This window comes from Anas acuta, chromosome 10 (genome assembly GCF_963932015.1).
Source record: "Anas acuta chromosome 10, bAnaAcu1.1, whole genome shotgun sequence".
In the NCBI taxonomy this organism is placed as follows: domain Eukaryota; kingdom Metazoa; phylum Chordata; class Aves; order Anseriformes; family Anatidae; genus Anas; species Anas acuta.
In genome coordinates this window covers 11,798,492-11,825,248 of record NC_088988.1, presented here as the reverse complement: position 1 = coordinate 11,825,248, position 26,757 = coordinate 11,798,492, and the positions used below count along the sequence as shown (strand labels likewise).

The window sequence follows — 26,757 nt, the reverse complement described above, 5'->3', positions numbered from 1 at the left end:
TCAATTTAAACTGCTAAGAAAATCTCATGGTTTTATTGTGTAACGTAGCATTGAAACATCTGAACAAATCAATAACTGGGCTGTACAGGCTGCTGTTCTTTCATTTCTTTGGGTTATAGAGCATCTTGTCAGTACATAAACAACAACCTTTTGCATTATAAATTCTTTCCGAGGCATGCTGGTACAACACAAATTTCTCTTGTCAAATGCAGCTAAGTCTAACTTCCAAACATCATGCACAAGGAACTCATCTAGTGACAATGTAAACTCAGCAGAAGGGCAGGTCACAGGTCTTGCTTGCTCGCGCTCTGCAGTGCTGCAGGTTTGTGTATGATATTTGGAATGTTCCGTGAGTGTGAATAATATCAGTAAGAGAAGAGGAGGAAAAAAAAAAAAAAGCACGGGTGCCTCGGGGTCGCCAGCTCAGCCAAAGTTGTGCAATGCTAGCCTGAACATGTCATTGGTGCAAACCCAGGCATCATTGATGTTCTTTAATAGAAATATCTGGTGGAATCCCATGATAGGATCTTCATCAGCCTGTGGAAAGAAAAGAAAAAAAGTTTAAAAAGCTCTTTCTTGAGAAATGTATTCTAAGAGTGATATGACAACTTAAAAGCTGATGTTAACAGTGACATCACATGCTGTAAGATACCTAGTACCTCAAGAGCTACTAACAACCAGAGGTTCTGTTCCAAGTTGCTTGCAAACACCTAGAGCCCAATGACACAGAAATCCTGCAATAGGTTGTTAGGGTTTTCTGGAGTAATTACAGACTTCTCATTCCAGCAACTTCCCAACAGCAATAAAGGCATGCCTGCCTCACTGCGCTGAGCCACAAGTTTTCTTTGGACCTTGCCCAGGAACCAAGTGCAAGACTATGCACTTTCAAATTAATTTGGAATTGCTGTAGTTTGGATTGATCACAGGAGGGATTTCCTCTGGAAGTCAATAGCAACAATATTGCCTGAATGATCTTTGTAACGATCGTGGCTTTTGAGAAGTTTCTCTGAGCTGGTTAAGCTGGCCAGCAGCATAGTGCTTCCTACACCCACTGCCAGAAACAGCTCAGAGCAAAGTAATAGCTATGGCTCCAGTGAGGTGTTAATGAACACGGTGAAATCTTCCCAGCTGTGCCTCAGCTTTTGCCTTCACCACTTCAGCGAGGTGAGTTGTAGTGCACTATAATATAGGGCACTACATTTACAGGGACTAGGGACTACAAAATGAGAGAATAGTATTATAGGGAGTCTAGTTCTCCCATCTGATGTTTATCAGCCTTCCCAGAGATATGATGCAGGAATTAAAGCCTTAACAACAGTTGGAAATCACAGTAGGACTTAATCTGAACAGCTCAGAGGACCCAGCTACAAGCAATCCTCTGATACTGACTATAATGTATTCAATTTAGCATTTTTGGAGGATTTTAAGCTTTATTCTTTCAGTGCAACTACTGCAAATTAAGAAAAGGGGAAAAAGCATAAGAGTGTATTGAAAAGCAACACACAGAGGAACACATGAAATAAACTGTCAGAGTGCTGAACGTTTACTCTCAATGCTCTGCTGTCCATCAAGAAAAGCAAATGCAAAAAGACTGAAGAACAAAGGAGACTGCTATAAACAACATCTTTTAAAAATATAAGATTCATACAAATGATAAACTGGCTGTGGAACAAGTCAAATTTGAGGAACAACTTGTTAAGAACAACAATTGCATCACGAAGCAGGAAGTCTGCCAGAGCACTGGTAAGATCGAGTGCATGACTGGAGTGTAAAAGGAGCAAATTTATTTCACAGCAACAACAAAAAGTAGTATATGGAATAGTGTCAGCATACGCTGACCCATGGAGGAAAGCCAAAAAGGGTGCTAGACTAGCTATTGCTTCTCAGGAAAAGTGATACTGAAATCATTACAAGTAATTATTTTTTTTGGAAACATCAGCTCAGAGCTCAACAGCTATCAAGGCAAACAGTGTTAGCAGTTATTAGGAAAAGAGACCAAAGCCCAGAATTATGCAACCACATAAACGCACAGAGCACCCACATACCAAATCCTGCATGCATTACTTATGTAAAAAAAGTGGTAGAATAAAGAAAGGCCAGAAATGGGTAAAAAAAAAAAAAATATCCAGCTACAAGTTTCTCATGGAAAACAGTAAATTAAGTGTGACTCCCCAGCTTGCAAAAACTGTGATTGGGTGGGAGAATGGGAAAGATATCAGAATACTATAAAACCATGAAGGACAAAGTGAATAAGGAAACTACTTTCCTGCAGCCAAAGAATAAGAAAGCACCAACTACAGCCAGAAGTATCAGGAAGTTCAAGTATTCAGTAAACAAATTAACAAAAGAAAAATCCTCAAATCAGGCAAGTGCTAATAAAGTCACTGTTCAACAGCAGGATGAACTGGGCAGCCTTTTGTCATGCTGATATATGCTTTCTGTTGCATTAGGCAGAAGCTCCATAGTAATCAGCACAATGTGAATACAGCAGTTGTGTTGGATTAGGCCAGCCATCTATCTAGTTCAATAGCATGTAAGACAGCAGTCACACCAATTATTTCAGGGGAATTGCCATCACCATTAGATCTGCCCAGAAAGATGCTTGCCTATCCGTCCTGAAGAGGTGGCCTGTACACAGAAACCTGTGAGTTTGTGTCATTTCTAGATTTCCTAGGTATCAAACACCACTTAAATCCTAGTAAAGTCTCACTACTACTTGATAGTTTATACTGGACACAAAGGAATCTTTAAGAAAACTGAGTAGCATCAGAAGGCTGTGCATTAAAGTTTGAAATAGGACTTTGTAAAGCACTTTTTTAATGCTATCCCTTTTGACTAAGCCAGGATAAGTTCATGTTCATTTCAGCTCCTTTCCAATGGCTTCATTTAAACCACTAGAGAATCCTACCAGCTTGAACCACTTTTAATTGCAGCTATTAATAAGCATTTAGCATGCTCCCAGTTGCCCTCTGGTCTCTTTCTCTTAGGTCACCAAGGCATCTACTTGAGGTTGCCCAAGTAGTTTTCACCAAATGTGTATTTGCTTGTTACAGACATGAGTGTACACTAAAAATGTACCTCTGCAAAAACTATCACTGACACTGCTTTTAGAGTAGGCTTCCTCAGTGTGAGCTAAGTGCAGCTGCACTTAGAAAAAAAAGATTAAAAAATTAAAAAAAATTAAAAAACACTGTCCCTTCTTACACTATCTGGCACCACCAAGAGTTTGCTTTCAGGTTGTTGGAGATACTCAACTACCAGTCAGTAGTGGAAGTACTGAACTACTTTCCATGTGCATTGCAGGTGTATTGTCCTTAGCCACCTCCTCTCCAGGCTCACCAAGCTGTCAAACACTGCTGATCTTGGCAGCTTTCTGGCCTCTCCCAGTTTTCCTACAGCCTTGCTGGCCTTGGGGCCCACAAGTGTAGAAAGTCCTCAACTTACAGAGCCATTAGTCAGAGTATTACTCTACCTTGTAACCCAAGTTCAGCTGGAAAAAAAAAAAAACAAAAAACAAAAAACACACAAAACTATTGAGCAGTAGTAGAAAAAAAGTGAACAACTTTTCTCCTCATTTGGAAAGAGAGGATTTTACTTTCCTTTCACCATCACCCCACCAAAATCACTGAGTGGGTATGATGAAGTGGATACTTGCAGCTATTTTTAGCTCAAAGGAGAAGCTAGTGACTAAAGGTAACAGGTTCTTTCAGATGTTAAACCTCATTTAAAAGCATTGCTTTAAAGCCTGTAAGTATCCACCATGCATTACAAAACCATCCAGTCGTTTGGGTTGCAAATTTCCTTTCCCTTTTAAGACCAAGAAACACCACATCACAATTAGTTGTCATAATTAATTCGGCAGCAAACACTTCGAAATTCACACTTGGGTAGAGCTGCAGATTTTCCACATTGCTCTGAGAATGTGCAAACCACAGCCATGCTTCTCAGCCACCACGAACTTAATTGACAGCAGAAGAGCGAGAAGAAAGCTCCTTACTCAACCAGGACAGCGAGGACTGCAGGGAACAGAGGTAAGGCAGAGGTTAAACGTTGTGGAGGGCTAGCCTGAAGACTTCGTTGGTGCACACCCAGGCACCTTGCAAGTTTTTCAACAAAAAGGTTTGGTGGAAGCCTAGAACCTGGTCATCATCTGCCTGAGCATGACAGGAGGAGAAATAAGTTACCAGGTGAAGCAGACTGAAGACACTGGGTAATATTCTGGATGAACTTTGGTGAACTGGCATCACACCACATGACACTCACTCCTGAAGGCTTAAACTGATGCTTACTCTTCCTAGTTAAGGATGCACACAGCCAGACAGTGAACAGCAATAAAAATTGATGAGAACACAATTAGAATAAGCAGAGGTACATTTATTATCCCTCCACATAAGGATTAACAACATTACTACCTATCTTGAGGGGACTGACATCTGTTCCAAAAGGTATGTTGTATTTTTACAGGTTATATAGGTATAGCTCACGGGGCTGTAGACTGGAAAAGCACAGAGGCAGATACACATTCTGGCTTTGTCACGGGGCAGTTATGATTTCAATTGAGTAGTTACATCACTCTCCAAAAGGGAAGGCCAAAGGACTAAAAAAAATGCAGGTCTTCTTAGGCATAATGCTGTGGGGTAAGGAAAAACGTTTGACAATAGTAGTCCTTGATCCTGTTATTTCTTGAGAACCTTTCTTTTATAGTTAGAAAAGCTGAGGTTTTGGGACAATTTTTTTTGTGACAACAGCTCACCCCACACTATATGAAGGGGAATAAAAGTAAAGTTTTACTTCAAGTATTCTGTCCTGTCCCTCCTATCAAAACCAAACAATATCAAAATACAATGGCTTAAGAAAAAAGTGCCAAAGATGCATACAGCTCAATTCAGAATGAGTTTCCCTCTGAACTTTTTGGATGAGCAATTTAATCAATTGAGGCCTCTGAAAACATAAGCATCATGCCAAGAATGACTTTTTAGAAACAGCATGTTACAGGTACTTTGGCCTAGTTACTTTCCTGTATTACTTAAAAACATTATGCAAGCTCCTTCGCTACAGGATACAAGGCAGGTTTCACAAATAGAGAATTCCAAAGCGTATACATTAATTGTACCGAGCTTTCAAGAATTTGACTCAGTCGTGTGACTAGGATAACTATTCATAGTAAGCAGGGCTCATCCCTTCAAGCCCTGCTAGGGCTGTTCCTGAAAGTCCTCCTCCTTGGGCAATTTTTTCTACTTTTCCTTTAAAAAACAGAATTAGAGCTGTGAAGAACAGACACACCATTAAGAAGGTTACCTTTAAATAAAGCTAAGTATGCAGCTCTGTGTTTCTGTGCTATAGCATGTCCTGTTCAACCCAATCTAGAGACAGGTTGAGTTACTTACCAACTCTAGTGAGTTACTTACCAAACCCTGTTGTTCTGTCACTTTTATCACACCTATGACAGCACTAAGATGTGCCAAAATGATCGCTAGCATATGTACAAGCACAAGAAAAAGCATTCACTAGGACAGCTAGGTTCATGTACTGACAGAAGTGGTTACTATACACATGCTAGAGACTTGCTGAATATTTGTCTATTTGTAATGATGAGTAGCACAAAAGGCAGAAGCAAAAATTTCGAAGATTTGGATTTTCTGGACACTTCCTCAGTGAGGAGCGGCATTTCCAAGCACTGCACTACACTTTTTAAAGCTAAGATGAAGAATGGAGAAAAAGAGATGCCTCTCCGAATATAAAAATCACAAACAAGCTGGATTTGGTAGTGACAATAAGCATATAATCAATCCAGAATGTTCTTTCCAAGTAACTAGATGCACTATCATACAATCCCTGAATTATTCAGTTATGGCTCACCAAGCTGAAGTTATTCAGAGTATAAAGCCAGCACAGTAAGAAACACTACTCCAATAATTGCTATTTATGAAAAGCTCTGACTGCATCTACCATCCTAATGACTGTAACTAAAGGATAATAAAACCCAAACTTTTAAGAAATTACACTGATTGCCTAGCATTCACCTCAAAATCACTGCTGCAAGCTATAACCTGCTTGGTGATTACGCAATTACCTTAAAAACATGACTGTGCATAACCAAATGCAGCTGTCACTGGCCCAAGACATGGACTCAAAAGAAATCTTGGTTGCATCACCAAGTTTTGTGCACACCCAGGAGTCAGACAGATGAGATCAGCATGTCTGACCTCACACCTGCCCTGCAATTCAGTGCTTTGTGGCCACATGTGGCTGTCATTCCTCTCTGGAGTACGTGTGTGCAAGCAGGAGCGAGCAACAAGAAGGCTGGAATCCAACTTGCAGCTTGGAAGCAGGAGCAACTTTAATGAGAGCCAAAGCTGTCTATGTTAGGCCTAGACGTGGATGCTCCCCCCAACAAAATGAAGGGGAACAGCTAAGCAAGCAGATTCAAACTTTCGGTCCTTTTTGCGCTTACTGAGTTAATTGTACATTTGGAGGAAGCCTGAACGCTTTGATACCAGAAGTGACACAGAGTTAACATAAGAAAGGAAGCCTAAATAGCTATTTTAGGAGAAACTTGGTCCAAAGTAACTCTAAAGGTTGGAAGACTTTGGAGTCCTGATTTGACAGCATGGCCAGACCAAACCGTGACAAAACTAACTCTGAAAAATATACCTATGGTGATTTCATGCTTTTTGAATAAACACTGCCCACTGTGTGCAAGTTCTGCCTACAAGTGACTTTACATACAGGAGTTTTTTTTGTTGTTGTTGTTTGTATGCAGATTCCAGGATGTCTTTCCTTGAGCAGTCTCATTAAGTTACAGGTTCATAGCCCTGGTGTATTAAGATGTAACATTTCCCCAGAGAAGCAGGATACTGAGTAACTTTATGTAGTTCAGTTCCATAACTTAAGCAGCAATGTAACCAATGTAAAATATTCCCACTTCTTCACAAGCAGCAGCTCCTTCAGCAAGAAGCGTTTGAGCTCAGAGGCAATATTCCCATTGTTGAAATGGTTTTGAATATACAAACCAGTGTATTGCACTACATTAACACCAAGACTGTATTCTTGTGTGTTAAGATAATTAAGGTAACAAATGAAAAGCAGGGTCTTACTGAAGGGTTGTCAGCTAACAAAACACATTAATCGAGCTGTGATTTAGTATGTGTTACATCAAAGAGAACATTAAACTAGGTGTGCTTCTGTTGTCCAAGAACACTTGGACACTTGAAATTTATCTGAGGACACTAAAATCTTACTGCAGAGTAAGGAAAAAATGGACTTTGCTAGAGCCTCTATACTTGTGTGCATAGTAAAAACCAAGTTAATTTGCTGGACATGAGCAAATGACTGCCAAATTACAGGTGATTTTACCAAGTGCTACTTATCTGAAGAGACAAGCAGTTACTCAATGACCTTGAACAGAAGAATGACATCCCAGTGCAAGCTTACCAGAACTCCCTCCCCACCCAACTTTCTCCTCAGAAATTCGATGATTTAGTATCCTGCAAAAATTTAAGACATATGCATTTGTTACCCTTTAATAGAAAGAGTTTACCTTAAGCTGTCCAACTACCATACTGAGTATACAGCTGTCAGGTGTAGGTTGGTGGTCTTGTGCTGTGATGCTGTGTTGTATTTTTTGGAAAGGGAGGCTCTACAATGAAAAGAGAAAAATAAAGAATGAAGTCATTGCATTATTTAACTTGCAAAACAAATGCAACATTATGAAGTATTAAGACTGTTTCAGTAGCACCATATGGAGAATTGTTGCAACTCAATACAAAGCTGGGTTGGATCACAACAGTTCAGTATTTTTAAAGCACCAAAATACATGAAATATGTTGCCATATACATTAAGTAGTGCCTTTTCTTAGTCTAGTTACACAGCATTAGGAGTTCCAGTTCATCTACAAGCAGGAAGTTCATATGATGAAGGCAGAAAGCTTCTCTGCTCTGAACAGTGTTGAAAGAGTACATGATCTAACAACTCCCAGTTTGCTTCTTCCTTATAGTGGCTATAAATAGAAAGGAGTGGCATTTGACCAAGAACCAGTGGTTGAGATTTGAGTTTCTCACATCCACTTTTCCATTTGACTCTTTCCTTGATAATAGATAGCATCTGAGGGGAACCAAAACAGTAACTGGCAACATTTTTGCCATGTGCCAGGCAGGAGGGAACAAGAGCAGAGGAGCAAAAGCACACGTTTGTGGAAAAAAGCTTTTCATGTTCATGTAGCAGCTACAAAAGCATGTCTGGAGTCAAGAGTGCAAGGTAACACACCTTGGAAAACACCAGACAGTGTGGAGTGATCCTTCTTTTTCATCTCAGACCACATTCACATTCCAACCACTGATGACTCCAAGTAGCAAACATTGGATATCGAGGGGATCTCAGAGTACTGTCACACAAACATAAGCTCATCCAACTTCTCATAGAACGGTGCTGGATGCTGTAGGAGTGCCATTTTGGCAGATGGAGCTCCGAGACGTCACGTGCCTGTTACCCAGTCAATGCACTGCACATGATGCAGTCACTTAAATCTGCAGGATGCACTTGGACTTTGCTCCATTTTCCTGGAAACGGGCTAACACAGACCCACGCATGCACTTTCCACTAGAGGGTAATGCAGAACGTGTGAAAGCCTTGACTTCATGGAAGGCCTAGACATAGGAACAGGAGTTGAAAAACTGCTAGTATCAAGGTTGTGGAGAACAGACTTGGCCCTACAAGTATAACTAGGCTTAAAGAATACCAGGAAGCTAAAACCTTGGCTAACAGAGAACACAGAACTGTGGAAGGATCAGGACCCAGGGAAACATAGCAAGTGTACAGAGCAGCCCTCTAACCACAGAGTGACAGGATCCAAGAATACTCTTGAATAAAGCCTGCAGTGTTTCTTCTTGGCTGGGACAGTAATTCCCAACTTAACATGAACCAAAAAGAATAAGCCAACTGGTTTGTAGCTTCCAGCAGAGTATTTTCCAGGGTCACCATCCTGAACTTGAACGCGCAATGTGCATGCCCGGCCTGCACAAGCACAGGCTAGGATGTTGCACAGCCTTTGACTAGTGACAGTACTACAACACCTAGTCTCACCTCTTCACAACAGCTACCTGCTGAGCAAGTCCTGCAAGAAGTCTCTTGAAAAGGCAGAGGGGTGAGCAGGAATGAACGCGGTTGTACCCAGAACCCAGCTTCCAGCATTACAAGATGACTGAGAGGTGAGACTGCAAAGAGAAAATGAAGGAAGGAAAAGGTTTCGAGCTCAGGAGCCCCCCAAAAGAGGGGAATGAAACCAAAGAGGAGGCCAGGGAAGATGCTGCCTGTTTCAAATCCCTGGCTGTCCCATTTTGAGAACAGGGCCCCAACGGCTGGCCAGTCAAACAAGCTATTCCTCCTGATACAGGGGTGGAAATCCCACTGTAGGGTAAGCTGATAGGAAAGATCCCTGGTTAAGATGAAGGTAAACTACCTCAGATGGATGGTAGCTTATGGATTTCTTATTGATGGTTGCTTATGGGGTTTCTGTACTGAAAGGAAGCATTTCCTTACATGCAGAGTACAATAAATGTGGCTGACAAGTGAAAAGCCAGAACAAGCAAAGATTTTAGTGTCCTTTGAGAACTTGTCTGGACTTTCACTACCAGAACTGTTGAACCTTCCGTTTAAGTCAGCTAAGAGAAATTTTGCAAGAACACATTTTTTTGGGGGTAGCTTAAACTCATTTCTGGCAAAGACTGCTCAACATTTTAGGAGACTAAGCTTGCTTCTCATGCCTCCTGGTATCTCCTCTAGAGCAGCAGTCCTTGGCTTTCTCTGAGGGACCTGTCAGTGCTGAGACTACTTCCTACAGTATCCTCCTTCTGAGCTGCCCATCCTGAGACAGAAGCCTACAACATCCAGTAAGCTAAATCCAAGACCACATGATTGATTGGCAGAGATTCTGTTTGGTTTAGAAAGTTTGGTTAATGTGGGATGCCCAAACTGTAGCAGGATTCTTCCTCCAAGAGATGTGAAGAGATCTCACCAAGCACTGAAGTAGGTCTGGAAACGTTCCATCATTTGAGCTACCTGTCCCAGCTTCTTCCCCAATCCAAGAAGCTCCTAGAACTAAAGGATCATCAAACACTCAAGCCAAAACAGGCCAAGGAGAACAGGCACTCTATTTGAAGTAACTCCTCACCCCAGCACACATTAAGACAGAAGGAATGAGTGTCAGCTCCCACTCTGTAAGCTGTAAAAAGGCTACAGGTGCACTAGTGCTGGCAAAGCAGTGTCTCTGCAACCTCACCCAACTGTACGAGCAACATCTGGCAGAGCAGACTGAAAAGCTCCCACAACGTTGCTGTTACACAGCAGAGATCTTGCTGTAAAGGAAAATGCTGCCTCTTGATGCTTGAAAACAAGACTGCAGAAGTACAAAAGGTGCAAACTGTTCTTGAGGCGTGTGGTATTCTTAAAGGCAATGCAGGCATCTGAATCACAGATCCAGGAGCAAATTTCAGCCTTCACAGTTAAGGATACCATGGATGAAAGCAGAGATTCCACAACATAGGAGCAATAACCATGCAATGAGACAACGCCCAGGTAACAGACTTCCTTCTCAAAGTGCAGAAGAGTTGGCCTGAAACTATGCCATGTTCTGTCCAATGTACCACGCTCTGAGCAGAATGTCAGAGGAGCTACAGAGCATATGCTCCACAGATCTTGCGAGAGAAACTTTCAGCTCTCACTACAGCTTGTAAGTACACTCATTTTTACAAGAGGGATGAATCTTCTCAAAAAGACAAAGCTTGGAGAAGTTTAAAACAGAGGGAAAATTTCAGTCTCTATACATGAAGAAGTTTCCTCTGACTTGAAGGGCAACAAGTGGCTTCAAAGTCCTGAACCAGAGCTATCACATCTGAAGAGCTGAGAAATGCTTCAGTGAGTCTAGATTCTTCACTACAGAACTTATTTGAAGTTTATGTATTCGAAAACAAAAAACTCCCTACAGTAATGTGTTTAGCCTTCACCACAGGCAGATTCAAACGTGTTTGCTGTACTACTTCCTGAACATGCTTAAAATATAACAAAAACACCTTTCATTCCTCCAGATCAAGAGATCAGCTTATGAACTTTTTTTTTAATTAATAATGTCAAATGAAATTGCAATCACGAAATAACCTTGTGAACTAAACAAGTCAACTAACATCCTACCGTTAGAGCACCAATGGAACACCCCACTGCGTAGAATTAAACCACAAGAAATGTTTTTGGAGATATAAGCTGGAAGCACAAATTAAAATTTAATTTAACTGCTGAAGTCCAAATCAAATTTTCAGAGGTAACTAATTTATAGTCTTCAAGACTATCTCCCCAAACATTCAGTAGAGGATTACAGACTTACAGAGAGTTTTTCAACGATGGCTGCTTTGCCCTGGAACTGCTGTCCTTCCCACGTAAGGCATGATGCATCAATCTGTGGGGAAAAGAAAAATAAAAATCATCAACTTGCTTAGGGTAACTTTTAAGCAATCCTGATAACAGTCTTTGCTTACTTGGCATGTATGCTTAGAATCTAGCTATTCGGAAGCTACCTCAGAGACAGAAAGAAACCACAAAGAGCAACTGAAAGTTTAGAATAATCTACTAGAAATTAAAAACATTAAGTTTCATTATCATGATTCTTCCAGCAAACTCCCTGCCTTGGGATCAAAGTGAGCTTTCAGAAGAAAATCGAAAGGTATGGACGCGAGTCAAGCACAGACAAAAATATATGAAGTATGACAAGGAGTTGTACCATCAAGCTCTTCCAACTAAAGAACCAATTTGCATATCCTGCTCACACCCAGAAAAGTAGAATGTGCCTGTAAAGGTTTTCTAACAGACTGCCCTGCGTGGCATGGAAAGATTGAGATGCTTCAGTCTACCTGCTCTTCCACTGGATGAGGCAGGACGTACAGAGCATGCTATGTTGGATGCAACAGCAACAGGCAGGAAACTTTGAATTCTTTTCAGGATACCTCCTTTAAACCAGAATCACAGTATCCTAACCTCACACCAACATAGCTCACTGCCTTCTCAGATCCAGTTTTGAACCCTGGCAAACCAAATTAAGTTTTAAACTCAGGGGAAAACATTTCAAGTCTGTCAGCTGCCAATTCCAAACAGCACCTGCACCCTCTTCATGATAGCCCAAGTTCTTTTTCCAGCCTGTCACAGGTAGCTTGTTCCTTCCACATCTTTCGAGTTTAAACACCTCAAACACAATTCTTGTCTCTTCCCTATCCAGTCTTCAGATCTCACTGAAGCTCTGCATGTCTCAGCAGAAAATGGCAAGCTCTAAAGAACCCCATTTGTATGCTGTGGTAGATTCTCCAACCCTTGTTTTTGATCCACACCGCACCAAAAAGCCACTTCCTTCAAGCAAGTATGCTGAGCCTGCACAACACAGTCACACCCATTCCGAAAAGGCTTCTGGTCTTCACTGCATCATCGGGAGCAATACAGTGCAGCAAGAGCCAAAAGCATAAAGCTGGGACTGGGACCAAGAGCACGAAGCATATCGGGGTCACAGACACAACTGAATGCAGGCTGGCGAAGATCCCTTGAGGAGAGCTTTCTCCTAAGTCCAGACATGTCCCTTTTGGAGGAAAATGGACTTAAATCTAGATTGTGTGAACCAGTCACTTGATGCAAGTGATGTCAGCCAGATGCTTGTCTTGTACGACCCTTGACTTCCATCACCTGAGAAGCAAGGTGTTGGTACCAGGGAACGAGGCTACTCTCTCAAGCATTCCAATTCTAAGCTTTAAATACAGAAAGCCATATTGGAAGAGGAACCCCAGAACCTGCCTTACTGAATCCACTTCAGCAAATAGCAGGTAAGCACACCATGGTGCAAGACCCTTCTGGTTTTTCAAAGAGCAGCAGAAGACCGATGAAGTTGGCGAGGGAAACAAGCTCGAAAACTTCACATCGTACCTAATTAATCTTTCTGCTATCAGTCATCTCCAAGGCCATTTGCTTTATCAATAAACTGAGAGCAACTGTTTCAAGAACAAAAAGCATCTCCTAACCCAAAACCCCTACAGACAAGAATACAACATCAAGAGTTAAGAAAATACTTCATTGTAAGGAGCCATGCGCCCAAAGGAGAGCAAAGAAGTCGCTACAGCATTTCCTGCAAAACAATTGCAGGGAAATAACTGCAAAACAATGCAGAAACTTGGTACTCCATTTAACTCCAGCAATTTTTAGCTACACAAAACAGGGCCCCATCATCCATGCATTACAAACTCCACAGAACACTGTCCGCTGTCCTTAGGTACCTTCACTGAATGATGAAAAGTAAAAAAGCCCAAGGGTAGAAAAAGCAGTTCATCGCATGTGATGGCCATGTTTCCAGAATTAATTAGTCTGTACTTATTACCAGTTTAAGGATTTGAAGTGTTTTGGTAGTGGCATGACAGGAACTGCTTACTGACTTCATATTTAGAGCTGTGGATTACACTGTGGCTTCCCGTTTTTCCTGCTTTATGGGCTCTGTTCACAGCTTCTTGGTCAAAACAAGGCAGCAGTCTATAGCAGACAGCAAATACTTGAGAATCCAAAGGGTAAATGCTACCTGTGCTTGTGGAGACTGCTGAGGTGTAGGGAGGGGCATCAGATGGTGCTCCTGCAACAGCTTCAATCCTCCAGGGATTGGTGAAACTTGGTATGATTCATCGAGCAAGGGTCAGAAAAACAGGACATGCTGCTAGATGGCTTGTAAGACTTGAGTGTCTTGCTGAAACAGCTCAGCCACCCAGCAGCATTCCTCACCAGCAGCAATCAAACTCCATCCACAGAGCACTTTGCATATTCTGGAGGCGTCTTCCTCCAAAGCTAAAAGCTGATGTTCCTCAGACCTTTTAGTTACAGGCCTCAATTTCAGAAACAAAGTCTGTTTTGCCCCCATATGAGGGGCAAAACAAATCAATTATTGAAGAAGTTTAGAAAGAGCTTAAAGTTTAAATATTTAAACTTTATTTAAAAATTTAAATTCAAGTTACCAGGATTACTATAGCATGAGATCCAAGAAACACCTTCAAGTACTGCTAAACACAGGGCAGGACTCAGAAATCATATCCCACTTGAAGTGAAGAGGGATCCAAGCAAATCCCAGACTGTAAATTACTGGCAAACTAAGTCTAGCACATTTGCTGTGACAGAACATTGTCACAAGGTAGCCTCCAGCCTCTCACACTGCAAGTCTCTATCTCCAGCCAATCCAGGGTTTTATGAGCCTGACTGCCTATAGATGAGGCACACAGACCTCAAAATAGAAAGTAAATGTGTAAGAAATGAAAAAAAAAAAACAACATGTTCAGCAAGTGCAATTGCACTGACTGATATTCTGGAGTCAGGATGAAAGCCACTATCCCATCCTATGCATTCCCACACATCCAAATAGGGAAAACTAGGCAGACAGTGGGAGAGAGGCCCTGCCGCCCCCCCCTTTTATAGATACTTACATATATTGCTCCTAACTGAGTCCTGTCTGCATCAAAAAGCTGGTAGTAATGTTGTATGAAGCTGGACCCAATCTGCTCCCAGATAGGCTTGTCTCCCATTCTGAATCCTCAAAGCCAGCGACTGTAAAACAAAACAAGAAACCATCAGAAAGATCACATAAATCAGCAGAACACTTGGCTGGTGTATTAAGCACCAGTGAGCACAGACCACCGCAGCAGGCCAAAATTTTCCTTTAGAAGACGAAGGACAATTATCTCCTCCGTATCCTGGACCTCTGAGAAATAAAAATCTTGGCTACTAAATGGTTTAACTTAGAGCGTTTGGTGATTTCAAGAGCTATTTCAGTGAAAGGTCACAACCCACATACAGCAGTGGAGAACAAGAACCACGATGAGTAAGTGTTACCGCCTTATAGGCACATATTTCAAAAGTGACACCGTCTGAAAAAGTTGGCTCCTGCTATTCCGACTTGAGCTCATTTACTGTAACCAACTGAAGTGTTGATAAGGACAGATTGTAGAGTGCCTTACATCACTTGATTTACCTATTCAGCCCCTCCTGTTCCACCATCCACAGGTCCCCTAAGGAAGCCTCCTTTCAGCAGCAGACAATAGGAGTTAATCCATTTCCACTAGCCATCTGCATAACACAAGCTTCCTTTCAGCCCTGCTTTCCTCTTGTACGCTGTCACGGAGCCTGAAGCATACTCCACGTTTATCTTTGAACCTGGAGCACTTTCAAAACACGGTGGTAAAATATCAAGAGTCACCCAAACCAAAAGAACGTCCCTTGCAACTAAAAGCTAACAGCCTGATTGTCCCCAGCTCTCCACGCCTGAGCTGTGCTGGGTGTGCCACTCCTCCAGGCCTCACCAAGAGCCACTTTTCCAGATCTATGGATTTCTTCTTGGACTGCAGCAAGCTACTTCAGGATTCCATCCCTCCCAGGGATGCTACCCGGCTTTGTTAGCATTGATTGTTTTTCCTCACCTCTTTTCTCCCAGAAGCCAGATGTAGGATGTGTCCCTGCATTCACTTAGCAAGAGACTCAGCGGTTCCCAACCAATGTAGTAGAAACACAAAGGTACCAGATTTGTGAACAGGAGTCCTGCTAATTTAGAGAATTAAGCATACAGCAGATGCAGCAGACCAGACTCGGGTCTAGAAATCCTCATGCAAAATCAGTGCAGCTCTACCATTCTGTTATTTGCTTCAGGAAAGCGCGTGCATTGTTTTCTTTACCCTGATACCTCTCTAAAAGAGAAACCAGCACATTACATTAAGATCCGAGTTTGCTTTAAACAAACAAAGCTATACTGGCTAAACATCAAGATTTCCCAGCCTCTGTCCCATTTTGCAATACCTGACCAGGATCTACAGGTCTGTATTGCGCTGCAAGTCTCAAAAGCGTCTCAGACACGAGATTCTGTTTTAGGACACAGACACAATGGTTATTCTGGCTTCCTCCTAAGGCTAATTACTCACACACCTGCTTAAAATTTGTCAAATCCCTAACAGAAGCAAAACACACTCATAGTACCTCCACAGCAAGCAGTAACTGCAGTCAGACAAGACAGCTCTTCTCATGTTTTACGCTTTTGGCTGTTTCAACTTTACTCATACAAGCTCAAGCTGAAGGAGTTTTACCCACCACAGTCACAGCACTAGGAAAAAAAGATCAGGAGTTTATAAATGAACAAGTTGTGCTGATTGCATTCTGTGATTGCCACACAGCAGCCTCACCTACAGCAGAGGTAGAAATCAAACTTCAGCCTGTATTAAGAGATTTACATTCAAGGAAAACCTTAAAGTCACTTCCTTGATTTCCAACAGCCTTCATCCCACACCTCAGATTTACCAGAAGCCCCCGGCAGAGGACAGATCCAGGCTGTACCTGAGCAGTGCCAGCACGATTTGCCAGCATCTCCTCAGCTGCAGCAGAGATTTCCCAAACAGAGCTGCTGAGGTCCCTCAGTCCTGCACTTGGACAGGCATGCTAGGTTTTAAGAGTGCCCCAAATAATCCCACTGGAACTACATCAGCATGAGCTCCTTGCACTGCCCCTGTAGCTCTCCCCACAACCAGTAATCACCCCAGCACGCAGTGCTGGACTCTCACCACACGCTTGTCAGGGCAGACCTTGCAGAGGAAAGCCCAGGATCCAGAACTGCAGGCGAGTCTGGGGACCGTTACGGGCTCAGGCATTCCTGCTTTGTCATTTCCCTGTCCCTGCTCTGGCACAACAGCCTCCCCCTGATGAATTCTTAATGTGCCACAGGCTAGGATTTCTATCTTTTGCTTACCATCCTGTGTCCCCCAATACCATCCCTTCTACACCGCAGATCACACAAGAAGAAAAAATAGCATCTAAGCAAAGTCCTAGAGAATTATTTCAGCTTGCTTGCAGCTGAGACCCTGGTGTGCAGCCCTGCTTTTGTTCCACAGGAGCCAGAGATGCAACCATGCCCACTGTGTGCTAGGGACCAGGCCTGGGGAACACAACCAGAACTGGAAAGATCAGCTCAGCTACAGACAGCAGCAGCAGCACCACCTCTATATACGCCTGCTCCCATTTCCTCACCTCCATCTCATGCCCAAGCCCCCGACGGGTCTTACAAGCAGGAGATGAACCCTGGCAGAGCAGCCTGTAGCCTGTGCTAATCCACATCCCAGCAAGGGACATGAGCTGGGAGCTCCACGGAGCAGCAGTCGCTGGCACAGCCCCAGGTCTCTGCCACACACGCTTACCAGAGAGAGGAGGAAAGCCTGGATCACGTCCGAGCGTGCCAGCCTGCCGTCTCCCTCCCAACTCCTTTCTGAAGTCCTTGCTGCACCTCTCCCCTGAACGCTGTGCTGTTAGAGAGGACTCCCAGGACTTGCTGGGGAAACCGGGCGTACTGGTATTTAGTTTTGAAGCCTGCTGATTGCATTCCTGACCTCAAGGTACCTACAGGTCTGTAGCTCACAGTGGCAGGGTGGAAGCTGCTATAAAGGAAACAGTGAAAATCACTTCTACTCAGCTCCTCTGGCCCAGCATTGCTTCAGCTCCTCTCCATGAACTGGGATATCAGACGTCTTTCCTAAACATTCAAACGCAAATCTAGTTCAACAGCCATGCACCTAACATTAAGATGAACTAGTAAATGGCAAACCACCAGCTTATTCTGAAGCTAAAATAAAAAGTTAGCCCTTTCAAAGTGAATCTTTTCCCCACACATGATACATGTTCACCTTAAAAGCTCTGCAATCAAATGAACCTCAGATCAATCATACACTAGCCCTGCGTCTCCTTTAGATCCAGAGATTTCCAGCTCCTGAAGGCACAACAGCCTCATGCAAGCACCAGATGCCTTCTGTTCAATCCTGAAACTGAGAAAGTCGTTAAGACTGGCAGAAATTAAGGGATTTGAACTTTAAATATAGAAAGTAGTACTATGGTTTCTCAAAGTAAAATTAGTAGGCAACTTTGCCACCTCCTTCTTAAAAGGAGGTATTTGTGTTTTGGTAGGTAAAATGGCATGAAATAAATCAGTGTAAGTTTGACAAGTCACAATGTTGATTTTGTCAGAGAAGCAAGAAGTGAACTCAGAAAATACTGCTGAAATCAATAACCCTCTATTTGGTAACTTTTCCCTGTGCCATTCATATATGGTTACACGGCTTTCTTTAATACACTCAACTCTCCCCCAAAATGCCTGTTTTCCTTTCCCAATTTGTCACTTTTCCTTAGTGGCGGCTTACGTGTTCTGTAGAGTTTAGAGAAAACACACAAGATAGGGATGATCTGTGCCACCAAGCCCAGTCCCTTCAGTGAGATACAATCCTTTACCAGGCCGTTTTAAGCAGGTATAGAATATACATACATCACAGAGGCAGCTTTCTACATCCACTCCGAAGCAAGGAAGAACAAACACGCTCTGATACCGTCACAGCTCACCCAGATCTCCCCATAGGTTACTCAAAGTCTGATTATGGGGGCGAGAGCACTCCATTAATATTAAAATCAGATAAAAGTGGTTTCAACTAAGCCAGAAAGCACTGAAGATGGAGCATCACCTGTCCTTTTAAAGGCTCCTGCTGAGGGTTACCATTGCATAAGAGTATTATTGGATATTCTACCTTAAATTCACATGGAAAAAGGAGATAGTTTCCTTAAGCTATTTTTTTTCCCCTCTCTGTCACTTCAAGCCAAGCCTACTTCATTGCACCCACTTAAGGAAGTCACAGCCCATTTGATTCACAGCTCCTCTCCTGAAGCTCAGCAGCGAAGCTACCAGTCCACCTCACTGTGAATTTCCTGAAATCTGCTCATATCATAGGATTTATCCCCGCCTCCAACACCAGCCAGCAGTCAGTGTTCAAACTGAAACCCAACGCAGCGCACAGAAGTTGCAGCTGCCAGCAGCTTTCCCTTCAATGGGTACGTGCCGACACTGCAGAACTCCATCCCTGCTGCACCGGGGACTTCTCAGCAAGGTCTGCACCGAGTTTTCCTTTGCCAGGTCACACCCTGACACCCTCAAGCACCAACTCCTGCCCTCTGCACGCCCTGCCACGCTCCCTACCACTCCTGACCAACGCAGCACCAGGCACATCCCCAGCGTCCTTGCCCCAGAGCCAGCACAAGGCACTGCCACATCCCTGATCCCACAGCAAAGCTCCTGCATTCAGCATCAGGAACTCATTCCTACACCACGCAGGACTTCCCAGTTCACCGTGACACCAGCCCTTCCTAAACGCTAAGCCACCCCAACAGGGGAGAGACTGCCAAAAGGCCCAAGGTCTGGCTGAAAACTCTTCCCACTGCTGTCTTGACAAGCCGTGGAGCAACCCGGAGGTGATTCCATCAGCACGCTGCAGCACAAGGTCCATCCTCCTCCTCAGGTGGCATCACCAGAGCTACTCGGAGGCGTGCCCCGAGGAAAAGCCACCGCTCTGCTTTGGCACCTGTTGACAGACAAACCATCAGATCTCCTTCCCTGAAGCACAAAGCACCAGAAACACTTGGAGAAGGCGGCCTGTCATTGTACCTCTGCGGGATGGAGAAACACCAAATATTTGTCCCAAGCAGCGGTGGTGCTCGCTGCATTATCAGAGCACGCCATATGTAAGCTGGCTGCTATCAATTAACACAATTAGCTCTTCTTGAACTCGAGCCTGGCATGCTGGCATTTCTATAAGAAATTTCTGAAGATGTCAATGAAAACTAGTATTTAGAGTAACAAGTATTTAGGATTTATGAGCACTAACGAGTAGTATCCTTCAACACTTAACACTAAGGTGGACAAGGAAGCTGCAAGGAATCAAAGAGCAACCACCACAAGCAAGCAAGCTCAGGAAAGCCCTCCTGACCTGCAGAAAATCAAAAAAGATGATTTAAAGAGAGCAGCCTCAAACCTGTACTCTAACATGCTGCTGGAAAGGGAAAATATCACCACCTGCCATTCAGTTTCCAGGTAAGACTACGCTGCCTCCCTAAGTGATCCCAGCGTAAATAAACCGCACAGCACTGCACCAAAGTTAAGCTCTAAGACGGGATTCAAGCTCAAGCACCTCAAGCTGGCTGGCTGATGGCTGCAGGATGAGAAGAGAAGCACAACAACAGAGCACTGATATTCCCCTTAATGGGTGCTGTTGGTCCAGAGGCACTTGTGGAGCTGTGGCAAACATCCCCCAGCCCACCCGCTGCTGCACCCTTCGCTACTGATTAACAGAAGCAAATATGGCCAATGGATGAACTCGCAGTTGTGTGGGTTCCTGTCGCACATGCCCCTACCACCACGCCTCCAGTTTTGATCACTCAGAATGAAACAGTGAGGATCTTTACACTGCTGGAGAAAAAAGGGAAATAGTCTATTTCTCCCTCAGTCTCTTTTCTATTGCCACTAAAAGATACAAAGCCAGGAGTTTCTCCTGTGCACGCTTTCTAGGAACACAAGAGGACCAGTATCACAGGATTAATGGTCTCTCAAACAGGTAAATCACTTAATACCTACACCAAGAATCCTTTGCTAGCAGTTTACCCGCCTCTAGCAAAGACATACACTGTCAACAGAAGAAACTAAGCAAATTCCCATAGCATCACTGAATAATTCAGGCTGTAAGGGACTTCAGGAGTTCCAGTCTCCAGCTCAGAGCAGATTCAGCTAGTCCAGGTCTCCCATGCCTTTTTAATCCACTTCGATCCAAAAAAAGAATAACCGAGACCACATAACCCCCAGGGGAAATCTGTTTAGCTGCCTGACTGCCCTGCTGCAGAAAAAGCCTCCCCCAGGCCCAACCAGAATCCCCTTGCTTCAGCTTCTGCCCTTTGTCTCCAGCCCTCCAGCACACACCTTGGTGAGAAGCCCAGCTCCATTTTCCTGATGCGCATCCTTTGGGCAGCAGAAAGCTGGGGCTAAGCCCCCTCAGCTCCTTCTCTTCCCCACACGAAGGAAGCTCAGGGCAGGCAGAACCCTGGGGTGATGAACTGGGGGCGCTGACACATGGACACCACCCATTACCAGTCACTGACCCTACAGGCGCTCCATCACCTTCTGAGAAATTCCAGCTTTCAATATTTCTTAACTTGAAAACCCTTTAAAATTTCCAGTCAAGGTGCAAACTTGAAGGAAAAAATAAAAACACTTCTCTTAGGTACCTTCTGCCATCACCTCCACAGCAGCTGATTGATTCACAGAGGTTAAAATCTGGAAATTACTGCTCCAGGCCAATCAGAAACTGACTCGAACACAGGCTTTCACCTTGTAATTGCTATGGGCTGCACCATGCACAAAATTCCATTATGCTAAACAAGCTTGCAGGTCTAGAAATAATTAAGTCTAGGTATGAGCACAGCAAAAAAATGGAAAGGGAGAACTGAGAAGAGTGACAAGGAGCAGACAGTCTCCTTATGAAAAAGGTGGAAAATTGACATTCCCCTTCTCAATCTTACTTTTTTTTTTGTCTCCTCCAACTTCATCAAAACAAATTAATGCAGGAATTACGCCAGCCTGAAGTATATTGCTTTGCTTACAGATGTTTGCAAGCGCAGGGCTACTTAGATTTCTAAACAAAACACATCGCCAAACTCTGGAAAAAAATTCAGTTTGATGCTCATCCTATCCGCAACCTGACAACCCAACAGTCCAAGCGTCAGCCTAGGTAACTTTAAATTATTTATTATTGGCTTACCTGATTACGTATAAAATAATGTTTTACTGTTAAGTCTGAACACCATATCTGGCAGTTTTTTCCACGGTATTCTTGAGGAAATCTAGGAACTGAATTCAAGTTTACAAGGCTGAAGTTGCTTCTCTTTTCCCCAGGAGGGACTCAATCGAGCCTGGCCAGCTTTAAGGTAAGGGAGGAGGCATGGGGAGGGAACACAGCTGAACTGCACTTTTCTTTACCTTATAGGCAGATCAACGTAACATTTAGTCTCCTAGAAAGAGCAGACTCAGATATTTCTATCTATCCATGACTGTTATGACAGCTGTTTCAGGTTAAGAGAAAACTATTTTTTAAGTTACGGAAGCAGAGATGCCATGTTTCAGTCACAAACCATTTTCTGTAGCAAATAATTGAAATTTCATAAGGTTTATTTGTGTACAGAAAGATTCTGCAGCAAAGTAACATTCAGTATTCACTTTATTCTAAATAGATCTTCTATCAAGAACTGCAATTTGAGCCTTGCAAGTTTTCTTATTGTTCGCAGCTGAAGTTTGGCACATTTAAGAGCAATCAGTTGTGTGCTTGTACAAGTAGCCAGCTGTGTAACACCCCTGAATTAGATAGAACAAAGGTGCTCACCCCTAAAAACACAGCTCTATGTACTTTGGTGTGGTGCTAAATGCAAGAGGATCTAGATTACTTTGCCTTATATTACCCCATTTTTAGGTTTAGCCAAAACTTTCCTTTCTTATTGATTGACAGCAGTCAAAACATGGAAAAAATTCTCCAGCATGCTTTATTAGCAGCAAGTTTTTTGTGTGTGAGCATGGCTTATTAAGCCTCATATGCCTGGAAGAAGGATAATGGAGAAAAAAATATAAAAAATACAAAACCCAGAACTTTTCATGTGGTATCTACCTACCTACCTCACGCTTCCAAACCCACGTTTTTACTCTGCTTCATTTTTCTCCTACAAGCCCACAACAGTTTCTACTTCCAGACATTGGGTATGTAGGCACACAGTTGGGTCACGAACAAATACTAAAGCTGTCGGTGATGCTCCGGCACTTGGGAGTTTAAAAACAACAAAGAAATCATTCTTAAGAGTGTTATCAGCACTTAGTAGACACTGCAATGCCAACACAAAACCTACTATACCCCACTAACTACTCCACTAACTGCTGCACTCCTCTTGTTAACATGGCCCAAAGAACTCCCAGCAGAGAGCTGCAGAAAGTCGTTAGAATTAAAAGAAAAACGAACGAAAACCTGAGGTTAAAGCAAATAAATTCCAACTCACCTACCGAGGAGCTTGCAACGTTTTAGGGAGGAACACGAAATAAGAGTTCGGAGTCTGGCTGGAAGGCAGTTAAGCGGTACAAAAGCGAGCCAGGAGGTGTATAAAGCTAGATGTGGTATCGGTAATGAGGGGATACATCCAGTCACCTCTCCAGCTCCCCGCACTGACCCGTACAACGCTCTCTTTTTGTCTGTCGCTACCACAAGTCCCCCAGAACCGTGCTCTCAGCCATCCAGACAGCGCCGCGCCTCCCCCGGGAGCACGGGGCTGAGGAACGACCAAGAGCTCGCGGCCGTTACCGGCCCCGCACCCCCCCATCCCCTCACACACCTCACCCCGCCTCAGGCGGCTCCCACCCGCCCAGCGCCCAGCTCCCAGCACCCGGCCCCGGGCCCCGGCCGCCGCCCCTCCGAGCTCCGCGCCTCAAAGACGGGGAAGGTCAGGGCTGGCCCCAACCACCGAGCCCAGTCCCGGCCGGGGAGCGCCCCCTCAGCCCCGGCCCGGCCCCGCCGCCGCCGCCCCCCGCACTCACCCCGCGGCTCCCACTATGGCGGCGGCGGCGGCCCCGTGCGCGGCGCGAACCCCCCTCAGGTTCTCTCGCCCGCGCTCCCCGCCCCGCCCCGGCCCCGCCCCGAGGCACGCCGGGATAGCGAGTCCGGCCGGCCGCAGCGGAGCGTGCTAAGGAGGGGGGTGAGGGACTACAAGTCCCAGCGTGCCCCGCGCCGCCGCCCGAGGGGAGCTCATTTGAATGAAAGGAAGGAGACCGCGAGGCGCTGGGCCCGCGGGAGGGGCCCCGGAGCATTGTGGGATAGTGGAGGATGGGGGGGGGGGATGCGCTCCTCACTCCTGTGAGGGAGCGGGAGGGGAGCCCTGGGAGCGGGGCGCTGCGCTTCAGTGGGATTCCGTCAGTGCCCCTGACAAAAGCTGTACCACAAAAATGTGCCACAAAAATGAAATGTGAATAAAGGCCCAGCTCGCTTCCGGGGAAAAAAGTTGGGGCAGGAGTTGTGGGGTGGCCCAAAAGCGGCTTGTAATGGGTGCTGCCAGGCTGGTGGCTGTTCTGCAGGGCGCTGACGCGGTCCCACACAGAATCACGGAGTGATCCGGGTTGGAAGAGACCTCCAAGATCACCGAGCCCAACCTCTGACCTAACACTGACCAGTCCTCCACTAACCCACATCACTGAGCTCTACATCTAAACGTCTTCTAAAGACCTCCAGGGGTGGTGACTCTACCACTTCCCTGGGCAGCCCATCCCAATGCCTCACAACCCTTTTGGTAAAGAAGTTCTTCCTAATATCCAGCCTAAATGTCCCCTCGCGCAACTTTAGCCCATTCCCCCTCGTCCTGTCACCAGGCACATGGGAGAATAGACCAACCCCCACCTCGCTACAGCCTCCCTACAGGTACCTGCAGAGCACCAGCACTGCGCCTGTCTCTGCCTCACGGCTTCTTCCCCCATGTGAGCTGGAAGCGGTGAGTGCAGAAGCAGATACTTCACTAGTGGAGTCCAACAGACAAATAACTGCACAACAAATAGGTGATTTTTTTTTTCTCTCTCTTCTGTTTTTGAGTCAGTTCCAAATGCAGGGCCCAGTCTGGAACTTGCAGGCCTTGTGATAACACAGTATGGATTTTCCTTCTACTGTTCCTGTAGTAGCCACGACAGTGGGATATGTATCTCTTAGGACGTGCTGGTCCATCCATGGTAACTCCTTTCTGCTCAGTTCAATGTAGTTTTTAAAATTTGAAAGACAGACACAAGAAGAATTTGAGGGTGAATCCCTATATGATTTGGGGGGAAAAGTAGAAACAGAACGCTGGGGGCTGGATGGATCACACTGATAAAGGAAGTAACTGGATTTTAGTGTGCATGAGAGCTGTTTCTAAATCATTTTCTCTCAGGAGGCATGTACTGAAGGTTGTGCCTTAACCCCAGGAGAAGAGCGAAGCTGTAAAGGTCCACCAGCAGGTGGTAAAATCATCATCCAGAAGAGCACAGAAGTGCCTTGCCTGCACTGCAGCTCTCAGAGCAGCTGTGGGACTGGTGCAGGTGTGGCTGGTGCCCTGCAGCCACCAGCCTGGTGGCTGGGGCTGTCCCAGCCTGTCCGAACTGCAGCTTTCCTGCTGGGAAACAGTCGGGCCTCTGAAGTGAGAAGTGACTGGACAACAGCTGCGTTAAACCAATTCCTCACTTTTTGGCTGTGGTTAAGAACCTAGACAGCATCAGAGCCCTGCTTTGCTGCATGCTGTATGGAAGTGGATAAGCGAGAAATTTTACCCTAGAATATTCACAGTCTAAAAACTAGAATACGCACGACAATGAAGACCAGACTGTTCTGTGAAGTGCACAACAAAGGCATGCGTTTGGCTGGGCAGCACCCACCTTGATCATCCTTGGCAGCTTCTTACCCAGGCTTTCGGCAATGCTGAGTTCCCAACCTGCCCCAGGCTAGAGAGGACCCTAGGCGTGCTCCTTTGTTATGCTCAGGATGGAAGTGAAAGCTTTAGATACCTCCTTTGGTCCTGGGAGGCTGCTGCTGCCTGGATCTGGGGACCAGGAACCTTTCTGACTGCCTGGGCTCTGGTCAAGAGTATCAAGGGCAGCCAGCCTGCACAGGAGGAGATGCCCCACAAACAGACCTCAAATTCCCTGCCAAGACAGAAAAGAGGGGATGTGGTGAGATGCTGAGAAGGAAAAGGGCAAGGAGCAGAAATTTGGAAATTGTTGGTGCCTTCTGTCTCTTTCAATTTTGCCCTGATCTAGCCCAGAATTTTATCTGTTCTCTCTGTACAGAGAACAGGGAAGTCTGAGGCTGTATCAGAGCAACATTCACCACCCAGCCTCTCAGTCCATGCTTTCTAGAACACCAATTCCCAGGGGAGCCTCCAGCCTCTGCATAATGACGTTTATTGGCCCAGTAACTTCTGCCCTGTTCAGTCCTTGACACGTCAGGGCTCAGGTCACACAAGGAATGGAGGAATGGAGGGCAGGACTGTGAGCAGAGGCAGCAGGTAACGCAGATAAATGGTTTCAAGAGAGCACTGGAGAATATTGTTTGTGGAGGAACCCACCTTGCAAGATGCTGTGTCAGAAGTCATGAAAACAACCTTATATCCAATAACTTAATGGGAGCGATACTGCTCTTTGAAATATAGGTGAATTGAGCAAGCCTTGTTCATGCACTTAGAGAGAGGTTGGTTAGGATTTCATCTACAGGAGAGTTTTGCATTGGAAAGAAACTTCTTTGCGTCTTTCCCCTGTTTTGTTCTGGAGATGAAATTAAGGTTTTTTGTTAGAACAATAAAAGCCATTCTAACTAAACATCGAGTCCCACACACAGGAATGTAGCAATCAGAGACAGTTGGTGCTGGCTGAAGAATTCTGGGAGGGTACATGCCAGATCAGAATCCAGGATGCAGAAAGGTGAGGAGTTAAAGCGGAAGAAAAAGCATTTGTGTTGAACAGTAACAGTTTATTCATTTACATACTAGGATACCTTCCTACAGAAATAGCCTCCTAATTCACTGCCTGTGCATTGCTCACTTACCTTAATTTAGAAGTAAAAGGTGGAAAGTATGCAGGAGGAAAAATTGTTGCTTTTGTCACTTAATGTTTCTAGTTCAACCCAAGAAAGGGATGTGTGAAGCACCAGCTCTAATTGCCCTTTACACTTATTCAACACTAATACCTCTAAGTAATCTGCAATTAGGAACTGTGGGAAGTAGAACCACACATTTCTATTGCAGATGCTACATGCTAGCTCATCCCTGAACGCTGAGGTGGGCTGGTTTTCAGGAGGCCACGCTCTCCCCTTCCT

The 26,757-nt window shown here is 44.7% G+C and overlaps 2 protein-coding genes across 3 annotated transcripts in view; one reads left to right on the top strand and one right to left on the bottom strand.

Annotated features, from left to right (window-relative positions):
• LOC137862000 (C-signal-like) overlaps positions 1-26,757 on the top strand; it is a 176,021-nt gene that overhangs the window by 145,240 nt on the left and 4,024 nt on the right. The gene's annotated exons all lie outside the window — the stretch shown is intronic.
• NUTF2 (nuclear transport factor 2) lies at positions 12-23,628 on the bottom strand. 2 transcript variants are annotated; one of them, XM_068693257.1, is made up of 5 exons: positions 23,469-23,628; positions 14,485-14,605; positions 11,376-11,447; positions 7,541-7,639; positions 12-537 (listed from the first exon to the last, which is right to left on the bottom strand). In XM_068693257.1, exons 2-5 carry the CDS (start codon positions 14,581-14,583, stop codon positions 424-426), a joined length of 384 nt encoding a protein of 127 aa, XP_068549358.1. In that variant the 5' UTR covers positions 14,584-14,605; positions 23,469-23,628; the 3' UTR covers positions 12-423. The 2 variants fall into 2 exon arrangements, with proteins under 2 accessions (XP_068549358.1, XP_068549359.1); XM_068693258.1 differs by lacking the exon at positions 23,469-23,628 and adding an exon at positions 22,937-22,965.

Coding starts and splice junctions, on each gene's coding strand:
- NUTF2 (XM_068693257.1), bottom strand. CDS start 14,583: ATGGGAGACAAGCCTATCTGGGAGCAGATTGGGTCCAGCTTCATACAA. Junction 11,448..14,484: donor CTCAGTTAGGAGCAATATAT/GTAAGTATCTAT, acceptor TTTTCCCCACAG/ATTGATGCATCATGCCTTAC. Junction 7,640..11,375: donor CCATCGTTGAAAAACTCTCT/GTAAGTCTGTAA, acceptor TTTTCATTGTAG/AGCCTCCCTTTCCAAAAAAT.